The 18,001-nt window shown below is 44.4% G+C and overlaps 1 protein-coding gene across 1 annotated transcript in view; it reads left to right on the top strand.

Annotated features, from left to right (window-relative positions):
- Window positions 1-1,245: 1,245 nt before the first annotated feature.
- Window positions 1,246-18,001, top strand: part of LOC6555166 (octopamine receptor beta-1R) — a 24,604-nt gene continuing 7,848 nt past the window's right edge. The window contains exons 1-2 of the mRNA XM_001982228.3: window positions 1,246-1,400; window positions 15,547-16,111. Coding sequence (XP_001982264.1) covers window positions 15,696-16,111 — 416 coding nt within the window. The 5' untranslated portion in view covers window positions 1,246-1,400; window positions 15,547-15,695. The remainder of the gene's footprint in view (window positions 1,401-15,546; window positions 16,112-18,001) is intronic.

Here is an 18,001-nt window from a genome sequence, read left to right as displayed (position 1 = left end):
ATATTCTTACATCAATGTAATAGGTCACATTCCCAAAGGTACCAACTGCCGAACTAGGTACACTCACCTATACCTGACTCATCTCTAACCCGAAAGAAGATGTTTACGACCCAGCCCAGTGCATGCAACCTGGGAAGAGGCGGAGAGTCCGGCGGAGAAAGCTGAGATGTCGACGGCTTCGCCCACGCCTCAGATAAAAGCGTCCAAGAAAACTTTCGCCCGCCGCCGGAGAGGAAACGAAGCAACAGTAGACCAGTAAGCCAAGGCAACAGACACAGTGCGCCACATGTATGGATTGCATGGAGCTGTCTATCTGCGCTTAAGCCCGCTCCAGGTTATGTGTGTGTATTAAAAGGACATAAAAAGCTGGCCGGGAATGTCAATGCCTGGTTGCCTGGTGGCCTGGTGGCCTGGCACGGCTTATGGCTGCGTAGAAAAAGTGAGCAGCTCACCGCCGCGCTGAGCGATGCACAGATATAAAAGTAAACAAATTAATAAAAGGCAAATAATGAAACAAGACGGAAACACGAGTCATAAATTAAATACCAACAGCGAAAATTACCTATCCAAAAGGCGACTCGAAAACTCGAGACGAACGCGAAATTGTCCTCTTTGCGTTGTGGCTGTCAATTTTTCGTAGCATACACACAGGCGCGCGCCATCAGCCAAAAAGTTTGGTAAAAGAAAGAAGCCTGGCCAGTAGAAGCAGCAGCAGGAGCAACTGGGTGCCAGCACGAATAATCTACTAGCGATTTATTTAGACGGAGACGGAGTCGGCTTCGCTGCCCCAGCTGCTATTTTGGTTACTTCTTTTATACACAAATACCCACGGAATTGGGGCATGTTGGGTTCTGGGAAAAAGAGATATTCACTGGCTTCTTCTCAGAAGTGATGTATTTGAAATAGGATCCTAATTGCTTGGAATAAAGTATATAAAAGAAATGAAACATATAGAAACCCATATATAAATTACATTAAACTATAGTATAATAAACATCTAATAAGTCTGGTTATACGACAATTCCCTGAAGTAGGCAGTGGATTTGGGTATACCCCGCGGACCTTAAGGAATCCAGTAGTCGGGTCACTCGGCCGTGGCATTCTTTCTTGTTCATATTTCTAATTCTGCTTACTTTCAGGCAACAACGATGGATCCGACGGCCGGAGGACGACGACGCAGTCGCTCGGATTCGCCGACACTTTCGGCAGGCAGCCGTGATGGGAACTCGGCTCCTGGTCGGCAGACGCAGTCGTGCGTTGTCCTTTGCTGCTGTCGGTTGTGTCCGCGCTATCCGGTGACTGTATCCTCCAGTGGTTATCCTGAATCAGGGCCCTCGACTTTCTCGGAGCCAGCTCGGCAGCACACACCTGTGCGCTATCGCCCTCCACTGACGAGTAACGTAAGCAAATTTGCACGTAAATTGCGCTAAATTATCTTACAACACAGCACAAATTTGCCTGGCGCGGATTTCTTCGCGTGTGCCTGTGCCCTCCAAGCCACTCCACTTCGAGTCCTGATCCTGTTCACTCGAAGGGCTGTGTTGTGGGGGCAGAAAGAACACGAAATAACCGCTAAGTGTTTTACAACTTGAAGGCGTTAAGTTGGCCATCCTGGGCTCTCCAAGTTTTCCATGTCCCATCTCGCGGGTCTCAGGCCAGAACGGCAAACAAAAATCTGTGTAAGCAGCTTTGCTGGCGGCTCGGTGCCAAACAAAAAACTGGAAAACTCGCTAGCCATCAGCTTTTCAGCGGTTTGGGGTCTCTCTTTTCATAGTTGCCTTATTGAATTTTAAAGATCGCGCAAAGTACGCCGTTTTACATGCATAATAAGGCCACTGTAGCCATAGGCCATAGCCTACGAATGGCTGCGAAAGTGAAAATGTGATGGCATGGCAGGAACATAAATTAAAACTTTGCCTATTAACTCAATTAAAAACTTAGTGAGCACAAAAAAAAAAGAAACCGTGAAAGTTATTTACTATTTTTAATGGAAAGTTATTTGTAATTACCTACTCAAACAAGCACTAATTAGGGCGACTTTTCAACATTCCGTGTTTGCGCAAAGTTGGTGGAATTAATCCAGGCTATAAAGTCAACTGTGGATTACCATAATTCAGCCAGAAATTATGTCAGCCATTTAAGACGTCTTGATCTTGATTGTTTGTTTCTCAACAATCACAAATGATGCTAATATTTTTCTTTAATCAACCAACAAATAAAGTACAGACTCCGCATCCACGTACAAGCAAAACCACTTGAAATTGCAGGGCTACATGTGGCATACTTTCCATAAGATATCCCCAGGGCGTCCACGGATCTCGCCAGGATTCGTTGATGTAGGCTCTTATGCTCCACTCGGCGGTTCAGCGAACTGTGCCCAAGGTCCTGGCACTTGTCAGCAGGAGGGATTACTCCATCCGCGCTGCTTGGCTGCTTGGCTGCTTGGCTGCCCACATTTCATTGTTTGTCAGCATTTACATGTCCTTTTTCCCCGGACGCTCCCGCTGTTAATGTGTGTGTGTGAGTAATGGCCGCGACAGTTTGTTGTTTTCTTGTTAGCCACGCATAAATTTTAATAGTTTTCCTATGCTGTAAGTGGGCCGCCCCCTGCTCCCTCTTTCACCGCCAACTTTCACCTGCCCACGTGGGCTACGCTTGGTCGCTTGGTTTCGAGTGGCTAAAAATAAAGCCTCGGAATGCCGAGGAGCTTATCCTTGCCTTGAGCTGTTCAAAATGGAATTATTAATATTTCACGTACCGAAATATAGACATGACCGACTGAAAATGCTTTCCACACACGGCTGGGGCTGTGTGGCTTCGCCCCCTGCTTTCTCCTACTTTCTCTCTTTTTATCCACATGACGGTTGTTTATTCGCGCATCAGGACTCGTGGGCCTGTTTAATCATAACGAAATGCGGTTCACCTATATACACGAATGTATGTATATACATAAAAGGCGGGGGCGGTGCGTGTGTGTGGGCATGGATTTCCATTAGCGCATTTCATTTTAATTAAACTGGCAACTGTCACGTAGTCGATCGATTTGTTAGGCATTAGGGCAGTAATTTGGTTTCCAGCCCATCCCGCCGCACACGACGACATTATACTTAGCTTTTTTGATTTGTCTTACCCAACTATGAACAAGAAGTTGATAAAGTAAACTTTTCGAAAAAGTTCAAAAGTTTTTCGCCAAATTGTGGTCGTCCAACAGAAATACGTACACACACACACACACGCGCGCACACGGATACAGGACGAAGGCAACTTTCAGGATATACTTTGTCCAACTACAAGTGGAATTTGTGGCCACAATTTCAATATTAATTTCAACCCTCCACCTGAGAAGGAAAATCGGAAAATCGGAAAAGGGCAAGGGCAGGCAATTGAATTTTTAGCAAAATACCTGGAAGCTCAGACTGACCCAGATCGAAAGGATATCGTTCAGCAATGTGTAAACTGTCTTAACGAATTAGTTGCCATAATATTTCGTATTTTGCCGGCACCAAAACGGTTTGCATAGTTCGGCAAAAGTTTTCGGGTGTTTTCCCCAACTCTTCAACTCAGTCTTCAACTTCGAGTCTGACTCTCAATTAAACGCAATTTAAGCGTTATGTGCTGCAAAAGTTCTGTGGCAAAGTACTTGGGTGTCAGGAAAAGACGGATGAGGACGAGGGGAGTTCCCAGAAAGTTTTTCAATCGATGCCATAAAAGCAGCACCAGGCAATTAATGCCCCGAAAAAGGCAGGAAAACTAAACTGTGAGTGGAAATTGGCGTGTTTGTCTGCGATTTTGTTGATGCCTTTGTTTTCGCCCGAAAATGAGAAGAAGCCTGGGCGTGGGGGGCATCGTCTGCCTTTGAAGTAGTTCATTAAGTGATTGTTTGATTGATGGCTCATCTGCGTCTGATTTGATTTTCATTGCCCGATACCGCACTTTGTTTGGACTTTAATAGGCTAAAATGGACTGAACAAGGCTAACTAAGCGGATAACTGGGCTGTTTATCGGTTGAACCTGCTGCTAATAATAGCCCGGCTATCGGGGTCAACTATAGATATTCGACCTTGAGAACTCACTCACTGCACCCGCTTGCAAGCTGAAAGGAGCTCGTTGGCCGGTTTTGATTGATGACCTGGCTGGAAATAAATTGGAGTGCGTTATTAATAAGCTTATGGTGCAGATATAATGGTCCTTTGTCTCCAATTTGATTGAATGGCATTTCAATTATCTTGTTCAATTGAAGGAAGCGTTGAGTGTCAAAACGATCGAAAGGATAATTGGAAAACTAACTGCAAGCGCGCAGGAATGCTTTTAAAATGAAACTCAATTTAAATTGACACTGTCCATTATCAAACTGAGTTCAAAGTCGACAGTTCGAATAGTTTTCATAAACGTATTTTATTTTTATGTATTTTTGTTGTCACATACTAATTGCCCAATATTAATCAGCATGCTACTTATCCCTCCATATATACATATTTAATATGGCAATTGGGACTGAACAATATTCCTAATGTCCTACTTACCTACATAATTACTCTTTGTATAGTTATTCAGCGAATTTGCAGTAATTGAATCTTACAAGATTAGGGGAGACAAATCGCAATTCCACCGAAACAACTCAATCAACTCGTCTGCCGAAAATCGAGATACGTTACGTATACGCAGCGGATGCCCGTTGACAATGTATGCCCAACTAACTAGCTGCCAGCAAATAGACAAGGCCCCCGTGTGGCTAAGTGTGTGGATGGGGGTACGGATATGGATATGGACGTGGATGTGGATGGGTGAGGTGGAGGTGGAGGGAAGCCAGGGGAATGGGAACCAGCCATTCATAAGCACTGGCCTCATCCAGTCTGGCCTGCTCATCTGTCAGCTGGAGTTTGGTTAGTCAAACGTTTGTTACATTTCGCTGGCTAAAAATACGGCGCCAGATGGGAGCTTGTGTATCCACGGGGTGCAGGATCTGTTGGCGGCTTCCAGGTGGGCCACGATAGTAGTTCGCTTATCTAATTATAGCTTCATTACGACGCTGCCTGATGGAACTTGGCTGGTTAAGGGATGGCTGGGGAGGGCTACCTATACACAGAGCACCATGAACCATCGACCACCCACCGTCGAAGGACAGACGCTGCCAAGTAGGCCATGTGCAGCCCATTTGGCTCTGGCCTAGACATATTATTATCTGGCCAGGCCAGGCCAGGCCGGGCCAGGCCAGCTAGTTTTCCCAGCTCTCGATTGCTGCGCCTGTCAGCCAACATAATCATCGCCATCGTCATTGACAGTGTACTCATGTACATTATCGCAGGCATGATAATGAACCAGCCAGCGAGAAATTGCAGCCATTAGTTGGCCCAAAAAGCTGGTAAAGAGGTCTTTTGAGTGTTTACCACTTGCGCGCTGACATTTTCTTGCTACTGCGGGAATTCTATAAAAAAAAGGAGGCAAAAAACAAGAAAAACAGAAAGTGTCGACCCTGTGATTTGATTTTATTTGATTTGCCTTCACTTTTCATGTGATTTTTCGATTCTTTCTCTTTTTCGGCTCTTGTTGACGCTGATTGAATACAAATACAAATACAAATACAAATATAAACAAATGTCTCTCACCTGCACGTAAATAAAAGCTTTAATACATCAACAAATAATGGCATGTCTGACAGTCACCTCGATACCCCGGCCCTCACATCCGTTTCCGCTTACCTTTTTGTATATATGTATATATAATATATATATTTTTACTTGTTTTATTTCTGTTCTGCCAGTGCCACGTTGGCAGCAGCGGCAAATTCGATTTTCAACATTTTACACTTTGATTTCGCTGGCGCTGTCCTTGTCATTATGTGATTTTGGTATTTTGCTCCAAAAACACATACACAACGGGAACAATCGAATGGAGGGGAGGAGATGCTTAGAAGGAGACGCCTTGAAAGTTCCCCGTAGAGCATTTGACTTTAATGGCGTTCAAGGCTCGAGGTCCTGAGTATATTGACATGTTATGATGCGTGGCCGAGCCGCCTCATGCCACATAAGGGCGTTTATGTGCACCCACCACCCATTTATATACTCGTACACACCCTGCGTGCCTGGCCTGCCAACAGGAGCGGTCCTTTGTCTCCAGCTCCTGCCGCGTCCCGTTGCAATATGCCCCTCTTATATTAATTCAATCACTTCGGCTGCATGCTCCGCTTTATGGACAGTCCTCGGATCATCAAACTCTCGCCTTTTGACCTTTACGGCATTTGGAAGGTATACTCCTATACTCGTATATTCGGCTGTAACGCATTTATGGCTTTCAGTTCGGCGATGAAACTTTAAATTTCTTTCACCATTCCTTCCGTCCGGCTCCAAGGAAATCGTCCCCAAGTCGCTTGGCGGACAAAGGGACAGGCCATAAGCCTGCTGGGATGTATCTATATCTATATTTATCCTTATTGCGGCGGATGCTGAGGATGCTGGAACCAAAGCTGAGGATGATGCCTCTGTTGTCTGTATTGTTTCTTGTCAGCTTGAATTTTTTGTGATTTTTCATGTGTCTGTCAGCAGAAAGAAAGCTGCTCTCCTTTCCTTCTTCTCACTTTCCCCGTTTAGCCCTGAGTTTTCCCACAGAATATCCGAGAGATGGCCCCAAGCAATCTGCGATTGAGTGGGGGAATCCGAAATGGGACGAAGATGACCTTTGCCAACAATCGCTTTCCATTTCCAAATCGCATTATATATGCTGCACCAATAAAAGTTAAATTGTCCTCCGACTGCGAGAGGCCACCAATATGGGGCTGGGATTTCATATTTGTCTGCTTAATATTTCAGCGTGACCGTCAAAAGGACATCGCTGGTAATCCGAAAAGGGACTCCCAGTGCGGTTCATCAAAAGCTGTGTTTTTTCCTGTTTTTCTGCGCGGCGGAATAAAAACGAAATTAGACTATGTGGCAGCAGCGAGTTGATTGAATCCAGAATTGAGTTGACACTGTGCAAACTTTCCGCAACCATAATTCACTGAATTTTGCCAGCCAACTCTTTGTAACGACTGTAAATCATTTATTGAAATGCATTTCTTTGTGAGGGAAAGTTTAACAAGTTTTTAGTCGCCCAACGTGTGAAATAATTGATGATTCTGGTTTTGTTTTCCGTTCGCAAATAACAAGTCAGTTTGTCAACGAAAAACACAGCAGATAATAAGGTCACATGAGTGGTGGGTTCCACTTTCGTTTAATATGTTTTCGATTACATTTCAATGTGTATTTTTGGACACTGAACTTTGGCTGACTTATTAAATGTTTATTTATGGCCAGAATGCGTGGTCCGGTCTCCCAGCACGTGCCACTTGAAACTGTCTGGAAAAGTACAATATGGGTTTAATATAAAAAATTGAATTGAATACCTATGTACATATGCAGAAGAGCTCTGCTTGAAGTCGAAGTTGAACTTTGGAAAAACGTATTTTATTGAATTCCCATTACGTTTTATGTTTACGCTTACTCCTGAAAGAGCAGCGAAATCTCTAACTCAATTGCTTAAAAGTAGGTAATTGTGGCTAATGGGCCTGGAAAGTTGGCCCAACTGTCTGAGGGCGGATAACTCCCAATCAGACACTTGGATCTGGCGCGTGTGAGCTGGGTAAATAATATAGGTAGGAAATTGCTGGCATATTAGCCAGCGAAATGCCATAAAAATGTGCTCACATTTATACACTCGAGTGTGCTCCGGTGTGCCATAAAAAGTCGCAGCCCGAGAGCAGAACAAAGCAGAGACATTCGATTCACTTGCCTGCCCGCACCCATTGGCTCGTACACTCAGAGAAATTGCGCAAATGAGTGGGAACAAAATGTGGGTTGTGTCGCAAATGCTGCACACTAAATGCGGTAGCAGCTAAAGCTCTTATATGTGTCTTTTAACCTCAAACATTTCAATGTATGTATTCGTTTGGGTTGGCATTTTTTCTGTGCAGCATACTTTTTTGGGACAGTACCGCTAGGAGACAGGGACAGAAGCACACACACGCACTCACTCACTCCCAGGTATATAAATGCAAATGGCAATTGACTTTCAATGTGGACGGATCGGGTGGCCGGGGGAGGAAGGCAGAGGGGCGGACGGACTTGGGAACTTGGGCGCAGAGCACAATGTCAAATTCAATCGCCAGCGAAGGTCGTGCACTTGGCATGAAAAGGCCAGAGCCAAAGTCAAAGTCAAAGCTGAAGCAGAAGTAGCAGCAGCAGCAAGACCGAAAGCCATCGACATTGAGTATCGACTTAGGTGAGTGACTCCGGCGGAGACGGGGACCAGAAAGCCGTGAGGATGAGGAGCGCCGGCCGTGCCATGTACGTGATTTCATGCTAATTGTTTGGGGCACTGCAGCGGCGGCAGTTGGAGCAGAAGTGGGCACTTTGGCCAAGTTTGCATAGCCAGTGTTGGCCATTCTGTACAAAATTTGCAACTCTTCGGCAGTTTTGCGCTGCGTTTGTCAGTGTCGTCTGAGGAACTTGCGAATTGACGTCGACTTCTCGGGGCCATGCAATTAATTAACGCAAATGAAGCTGCCTGCGTCTCCAACTACTTGTCGCCCGATCGACTGGCAAAGTTTTTATTTGGACAGCGCACACATTGGAAGGCGGCAGGAGGGACCCTTCTAAACGCTGAAGGTCTTGGCTGCAGGTTGCTCAACTGGCAGGCAGCGCAGAGGAAGCGGAAGGCAGACAAAACCAAGACCAAGTGCTCGTGCCAAGAGCAGGATGCCTCCTGGCTCCCCTGACAGCCCCCTCTGCTGCTCTTTCCCCCTTACCACCACCTGCTCACCTGCCTGAAACAATCAGCACAGAAAGTAACAACAATTGAGCAAAATACTTTCCTGTGTTTTTACTTTTTGCCAGCTTTTTGTGTTTTATTGTGCCCCTTTTCCATTTTCCCCCCATTTAGTTTTTTTCTACATTTTGCCTTGCCAAAAGCAGCAAAACTACAACAATGCCCTCTCCAGGATGTTGGTGTGTGTGTGCGGGTGCTTGTGTCCTTGATAAGGATGCATCTTTTCTATTGTTAGCTTGGCATTTTGAAAAATGTTCTCAACGTGTAGCTAGCACTCTCTCCGGTGCCTCTTTTTGCTCTGCTTGAAAGCCAGCGGCTCTTGAAGTATGTGTGTCTGCCTATGTAACATGACTGCACGTGCTCCTTCACTCTCTCCAGTCTCCCGCCTTCCGCCTCCTGCCTCCTGGATCCTGCGTCCTTTCCGCACCCACGCCCACTGCACTCGGAAATAATTTGAAATGCAAAATCATGCGGAAGGCAGGCGCAGTGCGGCAGACGCAGGATGGCTGCCACCTGCTCACCGCCAACCGTGTGGCACTTGTTGTTCTTGTTGTTGGGACCTAAGCACCCTCAAACACACACACACACACACACACACAAATACGCAGACACACGCACTTGCTGAATCGCAGATATGGCTCGTGTTTGGGTTCACAGGCTCTGGGCAGTCGTGCGTAGCTTTTAGCAATTTTATACCCTGTAAATATGTTTAAACAAGGTAGTATATGTGTACGACAAGCGCAGCCCTCCACAGAACCAACTGTAAGCTGTATGTTTACACAAGTGTGCCATTAAAGTAGTGGCGCCCAACCTGGCGCTTTACTGCTAAGATACACCACTAAAAGAATAGGTGACCAAGAAAGGGCTCTTTGATATAGGCCATAATAGATAGTACCACTTTTTGACAAGAGCTTAAATGGTATTACACACTGTTTCAGTATTGAATAGGTACCAGCAGTACTAGACCTATTTGGGCGCCATCCTCAGTTATGTGGCAACATAGAATGCTAAATATGTTTGATGCACACAGAAAAGAGGACCCTGTATATCAATTAAGGCGTTCCTGGCACGTTTTAGCCGTTATATTCCCGTTTTCAAGGGAGCCGGGTGAATTAAATTTCTTTTGTCCGCTTGTACGCGTATGCTGTAAGTCATTTCCGCAAGTTGTAAATTTATTTTAATAAAGCTGCGGTGCGTGTGAAAATGTTTGCCCCTCTTAGCTGTCAAGTGGCAGGGCAGCGGTCAAAGAGACCGAAACTATGACGACCCGACCATGTGGGCAAACAATTTTCACACTTTTTGGCTTTGGCCAGCAGTAACCGTATAAATGATATAAACAACAGCCGGAAGCGGAACGGCATGCATCATGGATAGCCATACCTCCGCTCGACGCTCGACGCTCGACGTGCAAATATACTGAAATATTCAAGAGCCATGGAGGTTGGAGCTTTGGCTCCAGGGCGACTCCAGACCCCACCATGGCAATGGCACTGCATATCCTGGCTGCATATTTGTGGAACATAAGATAAAACGCAGCACATGTGGGCCTGGCGCGGAAAGCGGGCAGCGAAATTAATTAAAAATTGCATAACCGCCACTTTTATGGGGAAGCTGGCTCCGACTGGCTGACTGGCCAGTGTGGCAATGCCGGAGGTGGGGCTACTCCTTTATTTAACTTTCTTAGTGTCTGACCCATTTTCCGGCTGACGAGAGCTTAATTTAATTAGCAGCCCCGCCGGCGAATGGTTCGAAAATAGATACATTGGCCGGATATGTATGCAATTTTCCATCATTTAACAGGTGAAATCGAGTCGTTCTCTATGCACATTGTGGTTTTCATTGAAGGGAATATTTAATCAATTTACACATTTTCTCTGCGGCGATTACTATGGTTGGCTTTTGTAAAGCGTTTTTAAATATTTAATAAACTAATTTATTTCATATTTGCTTTTTCCATAAACGGCTATCAATGGCATTCCCTATTCAAACGTTTATATTGCATTGTTATTTATACGAGTACGAGTACGATACATTTTCCGCTCGCCCTTGACGATGTTTATTTTGTAAATATTCCCAAAATGCGGCTGGAATTATGCAGTTCATTATTTGGCAAAAGACCACTCCGCTCGAAATCCACAGGATGAAAGGCCACAGGAGCCGCAGGACGCGCCGGACACGCTGTCGTTGTCAACGCTGCTGCTGTCAGGCCTCAAAAATGCAGACCTGAAAAATGCCAACTAAAATGCTCATCTATTTTCAGCTTCAGTTTGAGTGTGTGTGTGTTCGAGTAATGTAAACCAAATATACGCACACTGGGAGAAAAGTTACGTTTAATAAGGCTCCATAATTGTGCCTTCAAGTCTTGGAACCTTATATTCTTGGAACCCTCTTCAACTTATACTTCTAAGCTCTAACTAATCATACACTTTTGCTTAGCTAATCTCTAGTTTTTTTACAACATTTTTGCTAAGTGCCCTTACCAAGAATGCTACTTGAAAATGGGCAGCGCGTTGTTTTGTCGGGCAGCAATGCAAATATAGCTCGTAATACTGCAATTTAAAATGTAAATGCGAACAAGGCCAAGTCCGATGATGGCTAGCATATGAATATGTATCTGTATCTGTATCTGTGTGGGCCGCAATCGAGTGGGGAGGGCAGTTGGGGCATGGCCAGATGAATAATTGAACTTTTGCTTCCGTCTTGTCAGCCTGATTGCCTCGGGGGGTTTTGGCTTGAGGGGTACGCCTTAATATATATGTTTGTTTTACTTTTCCATTTTTATTTTTCGCTCTCTCTGTTGTTTGATTTACCAAACGGTCGACATAAACGCAACAAAGTAAGCTTTGTTTTTCCATTTCTCGGTTTTCTTGGTCTCGGCTGACCGCCGTCGATTTATCTTTGCATATTTCCAGGCATCCAATTAGTTTCGATTCGCTGCCACTCGATTCCTTTTCCGTTTGGGTTCGATTTGTGCCTGATGGGGGGACAAGCGTTTTAGCCGGATTTCATTTCCCTTCGCCATCTTTGTCCTGGAGCCTTTTAGCACTCAATTAAATCGCCTTTCGAAGGACATATTTATGAGACCGCACTCGCATCCGCCTTGAGCCCAAATGATAAATGACTTTGTCGCGATTGGGTCACTCAATTAGAACGCATTGCGTGTGCTTAAGTGGCATCTTCGGGATTAAGTCCAAATCGATTAGCGGAAGGGATGGTAAAAATAAGACCCACTTGAAGATTTTCCGGTTCTTTGAATAAATTAAAAATTAATTAAGACCCCAGTGAAAAGGACTCTTCGAAAAGCAATTAAGGCTGACCATCGCAGACGCGTTCGAAAACCCTAATGCCGAAACCAAAACCAAAACCAAAACCAAAACCGAATCCGTATCCAAACAAACGAAAGATTCCAAATTAATTCTTTTTTTCTGAACTTGGGTGGGCCGAGAGCAAACATCAACGCTTGTGGCTTGGCCCAATTCGCTCAGCTGTAAATAAACAGAGGCAAACTCAAATAAGCCAAGCATCAGTAGGAATAAATAACTAACAAGCCAAAGTTGCGCCCCAACTCCCAGAGCTCACTGCACCGTCACAATGGAGCGGCCAAAATAAATCACATCCATTCACAATGCGAGTGAAGCGTGGCATGTCCTGGCAAGGACCCATCCACTTATTCATACAAAAATCGAGCCATTCGGCCAATTTTCGATCTGTGCTCGCTGTCTCAAATATCCTAGTTTATTTTAGGTGCTCATTGATTCCCATTGCAATGGAATTCAAAGCTGCTTTCAAAAGATACAGTCTCCTGACTATTTTAATCACTGCTCGGCTGTGCTCGGCTAACTTTGAAAGGTTAAATGAAGATGCTGGCTTACCAAAAAAATATGTATATATTTAAAAATTACGTTGATACACACCGGCTGTGAATGATGTATTGTGATTTATTCCCCAGGCCCTCGATGCTCAGCCAGACAAAAGCTGAGACCCGGGACTCCGACTTGGTATTGTTGTGGAGCATTGTCAATGCGTTTGACAAAAGCACTTGTTGGCAGGGGGGTGAAGTCGTTGGGGGAGCGCGACCTACGAGCCTTTTCAATTTGTTGTCCTTTATTGATTTAAAGTTCACTCCAGTCGCGGTCGCTTTGTTGGCGAGTGTCGCTCGCACACAAGCCGCATAAAACTCATTTCCCCGAAGGTGCGCCAGTTGAAAGGACCCAACGTATAGTAAGCCATATAGAAGGGCCATATGTATTTGGCCCACGCAAATAAACACAGTTTCTCTGCTGACACTCACATTTGTTGGCCAGAGTTTACTTTGCCTGCCCGACATGGGAATTACACGTTGGCTACCAAATGTTTGCCAACTCCGGCTCTGGGATCGGAGGATGGGCTCATAAGCACTGGTCCCCCCAGATCAAATGGGAATGTGTAGCCCCGGGGCAGTGGCAATCAAGAAAGGGGAGGTGGATAAGGGATGGCATCGATTACCAGGCAAGCAAATTGCTAAATAAATGTACATAATTTCAAAATTGACATTTGCTAATGATAAGCCTCTGCCTGATGCTGATGCTGAAATATGGCCAAAACTGGAGCTGACAACGAGAGATGCGCAGAGCAGCTGCCATCCGGAATGGAATGAGTTGGAATTTGGGCAGCAGATGGCGCTGTCGCAAAAGGAAGGAAGCTAAATTTCACTGGGTACCAAACGGAAATTTCCTCCCACGGCTCAGAAATTGAAGCTGTTTATGGTAAATTAAACCAATTGAGTGGGATTACGTTTTGCGCACTACAACGCCACCTTCCTCCGCATCACCGAATCTCCGGCACCCCGAAGTGTTTCCAACTGGGTTTCAATTTCACTGCCTGGCCGAGCCTGCGGCTAACGAAATTTATATACCCATGCCATACAATGCCATCAAAGCCACAAGGTGTTTATGGGCTTAACTCCGGGCCCTGATTCCGCCTACTTGGCTGCCTCGCCTTCCAGATTTGGATTTGCATGTTCCACGATTTGGGGCATGCGGCTGAGAAGGCGACTGAACAGGCAGATAGAAGACAAATAGCCAGCACGTTGCGGTTCATTTGGCTGTCACAACAAATGCCGAATTGATGCAAATGTAAATGGATTCGATTTCCAGGAACGCGTCGGCGGAATCTCAGGCAGAAGTCGAAAGATGAATACACGGCTTAGGAGATACTCTCTAAACTTACAATAACTTACCGGCAAAGCTCTTTTAACTTGCTGTAATTCAGCATAAATTATAGATTTGATCTCATAAGGACGACTTCATAGCTCTTTAAATTTGACGGTGACTTTTATTTATTGCTCAATTTTATGTTGCACCAAAACTCAGTTTGCAATGTAAATGATAAGCGCAAAACAAACACAATATACAAATTTGTGTTTATTGCAGAATCAAACACAAATAAAAACAAGATAGAATGCTATAGTCGAGTTTCCCGACTATCAGATACCCGTTACTCAGCTAGTGGAAGTGCAAACGAGAAATTTCAACATTTTTAATTTTTTTGAATTTCTACACATAATACATCAGAAAAATTACAAAAAAATTAAATTTTAAAAATTTTCTAAATTTGAATGCAGTTTTTTAGAGAATTGCGCCAGAAACATTTAGAGGTATGCCACTTTAAAATCCGATTAAGATAACTGGAGTTATGGAGTATGGAACTTCAGCCTTGGGACACTTTTTAATTTTCTTGAATTTCTACACATAATACATCAGAAAAATTACAAAAAAATTAAATTTTAAAAATTTTCTAAATTTGAATGCAGTTTCTTAGAGAATTGCGCCAGAAACATTTAGAGGTATGCCACTTTAAAATCCGATTAAGATAACTGGAGTTATGGAGTATGGAACTTCAGCCTTGGGACACTTTTTAATTTTTTTGAATTTCTACACATAATACATCAGAAAAATTACAAAAAAATTACATTTTAAAAATTTTTTAAATTTGAATGCAGTTTTTTAGAGAATTGCGCCAGAAACATTTAGAGGTATGCCACTTTAAAATCCGATTAAGATAACTGGAGTTATGGAGTATGGAACTTCAGCCTTGGGACACTTTTTAATTTTCTTGAATTTCTACACAAATACATCAGAAAAATTACAAAAAAATTAATTTTTTAAAATTTTTTAAATTTGAATGCAGTTTTTTAGAGAATTGCCCCAGAAACATTTAGAGGTATGCCACTTTAAAATCCGATTAAGATAACTGGAGTTATGGAGTATGGAACTTCAGCCTTGGGACACTTTTCAATTTTTTTGAATTTCTACACATAATACATCAGAAAAATTACAAAAAAATTAAATGTTAAAAATTTTCTAAATTTGAATGCAGTTCTTTAGAGAATTGCGCCAGAAACATTTAGAGGTATGCCGCTTCTAAATCCGATTAAGATAAGTTGAGTAATGGAGCTTAGAACTTCAGCTTTGGGACAATTTTAGAAATTGGCCGGACATGACCAGTTCGACTCGGGTATTGAACCTGATCAAAAATATATGGTCGGAAACGCTTCCTTCTGCTTGTTACATACCTTTTAACGAATCTGGCATACCCTTTTTTCTACGAGTAACTGGTATAATAAGTTTTCCTCCAGCAGTTAAGCTGCTTCTATTTGTATTTTGCTTTATTTAAGTACTTTCTTTTCCACAAACTGTTTGCAAACTGCTGTTGGCCAGCTCATAAATAAATGGCAGACAATAAATCGAGTTTCCTTTTCAATTGCAGGGTTTGGCAAACGATTGGCAATAATAGCAGTCATCAGAACGAAGCAAATGTCATACGGCATGTCGTCCCTATTCCATGGCATTAGTGCGACATTTTGAGCTGGAAACTAGGTGCCCACTGACACTCTAACACCGCCCGTCTCCATTACCATGACGCTACTGCAGAGACTCCAGGCCATGTCCGCTACCACGACCAGGACAATACTGGAGGGCAGCATCAGCAGCATCGGTGGCGGGAATGAGGAGCCGCTGGCGAGCAAACTACCCGTTCTGGAGGAGTCCGCCTCGCATGCCAGATATTTGAAATTCATTGCCGACGGGCTCATCGACGAGGGACTGGGCAGTGCGGTGGGCAGTGGGAGCAGCATCGCCGTATCCGTCGAAGACGTGGTCGCCGGACAGGCGCAGGACATCCAGGCGAGCGAAGGATCCGCCGACGACGCCGACGGCAGTAGCCATCTGGCATTAGTCTTCGTCAAGTGTTTCATTATTGGTTTCATCATACTGGCCGCCATCCTCGGCAACATGCTGGTGATTGTGTCCGTCATGCGCCACCGGAAATTGCGGTGAGTCCTAGCCATTGTGGGTTCCAGCCACATCCGTTGGTCAGGACATGTGTGTGTGCTCATATGTCTGGGTTTCATTAATTTGCCGCCATGAATCAGGTGGCTTTTTCCCTTTTTGTGCCTTGGTCTCAATTTCGTTGTGTGCATTTGGCATGGAACTTTTAACTATAACTTCCTCAGATAATAATTTAACAAAGCATTGAACGGCAACATCAAAACATTAGTAAGCAATATTAAAAAGGGCCCTTGTTTTCTTTGTTTAAGGTAAATTGCCTGAGCTGTAACCTGCCACATTGTCCACGAATCGCGGATGTTGTTGCTGTCAAGGACATGACTTGTGGCCCCCCATTTCTTTTATTCCTTTGTTTGCTCCTTTTTGCCGAGCGATTTTGTGCGATTTGACCGCGCGCGGCTTAACGAGTAGCTACCTCCTTTTTGCGGCCATTAATTTGTCATCATTTATCATATTTTCCATCATTTTTGCGTGTCAAGCGCACAGAACTCATCTTGTCCGCCCACCGAACACTTCTATGGGGCGTGGCAGGTTGGCACAGTTAAATGCTAGATACGTGCGTAATTACATTAGAAATGTTAATAAGGGGCGAGCATAAAAATATTGTTGCCTACTTACGGGGGCGCCATTGGCATTTACTTTATGTGCGGCCATATAATTTGTCAAATTTATGAATTGGGCGCCACCTTCACATGAGATATGGCCACGTGGGCTGTGCTGGTGGATTTGCAGGTATCCAGGTATTCAGGTAGCAAAATATGTACGTGTTTCAGTCGCAAATTCAAAAGCCCAGCACCGCTGGCATTTAAAGAACCCAACATAAAACACTTGGAGCGAGGCGACAATGGTGTAACCTAACCCGGGACATTCAATGTCAAGGCGCAGACTATTAAAGCAGCCCCGGGAAAACGTCTTCCACTGTCATTGTCGTATTCCTTTCGCCTTGGAACCAGCCAAGGCACACCTGACATTTGTGGCTGCCACCGAGAATGACGATGGGGATGGGTATGGGGATGAGGATGGGTGGGGGCAGAGGGATGAGGCTCATTTAGCCTACCAGGGACAGGCAATTTGGGACCTGACCCTGACTACGTCTATGCCATGTTGGCATTGCGTTGCCGTTTTTATCTCAACTGCCGTGTGCCAGCATCTTTTTCATTATTGTTGTGCTCATTGTCATGTGCGTTTTCCGCACCATTTTCACCTTTTCCGCCTGCCTAGGCAGTTTAAATCATCACGGCAAATTAGACTTAATTACAAAACAACATGTATTCCCACTTAGGTCCCATGTTACATCGCCACCATCTGAAAACCTTGTGACCAAGCTGAGTAGGTATCTTTTTTAATGTTCTGGATAAGCCAGCTGGACGACAGTTGTGCGACTTTTTCACGATTGGCCACTCAACTTGAATTATTCATGTCACACGAATCGATAAATTGAGTGACAAATTAAAGCCTGACTGAAGATCAAGTACAGGGAAGAGCAGGAAATGTGTTTCTCCTCACTTTTCCTATTAATTAAAGGTTGCCAGGATGGGTGCCTGCCGAAAGTGCCTACTCATAATTATAATCAAACTTGACACCCAACAAGGTTCCTGCTTTCATTCCCACGCAGCCACTATGTAATCGGCTTTTGGGTAACGCCTCAATAACATTTTCATGTTGCCTCTGATGCGGGTATTTCGCCTTTGTACTTTTTGGGTGCTTTAAGCCTGCCCCAAAAGAGTCGACCTTTCGGAGCGTCAGTTTGTGGCCGTAATTAGGTTTGCGGCAGGCGGTTCAATGTCCCAGTGAAATATGGCAAGATGGCGAGCGATTGTTAACGAGTTTAATAGATAAAGGCCGTATACAAACGAAAATAATATCCATGATTGATG

The sequence above is a fragment of the Drosophila erecta genome, unplaced genomic scaffold (assembly GCF_003286155.1).
Source record: "Drosophila erecta strain 14021-0224.00,06,07 unplaced genomic scaffold, DereRS2 tig00000000-arrow-pilon, whole genome shotgun sequence".
Lineage (NCBI taxonomy): Eukaryota > Metazoa > Arthropoda > Insecta > Diptera > Drosophilidae > Drosophila > Drosophila erecta.
The sequence above is the reverse complement of the archived record's forward strand: the minus strand, read 5'-3'. Positions and strand labels throughout refer to the sequence as shown.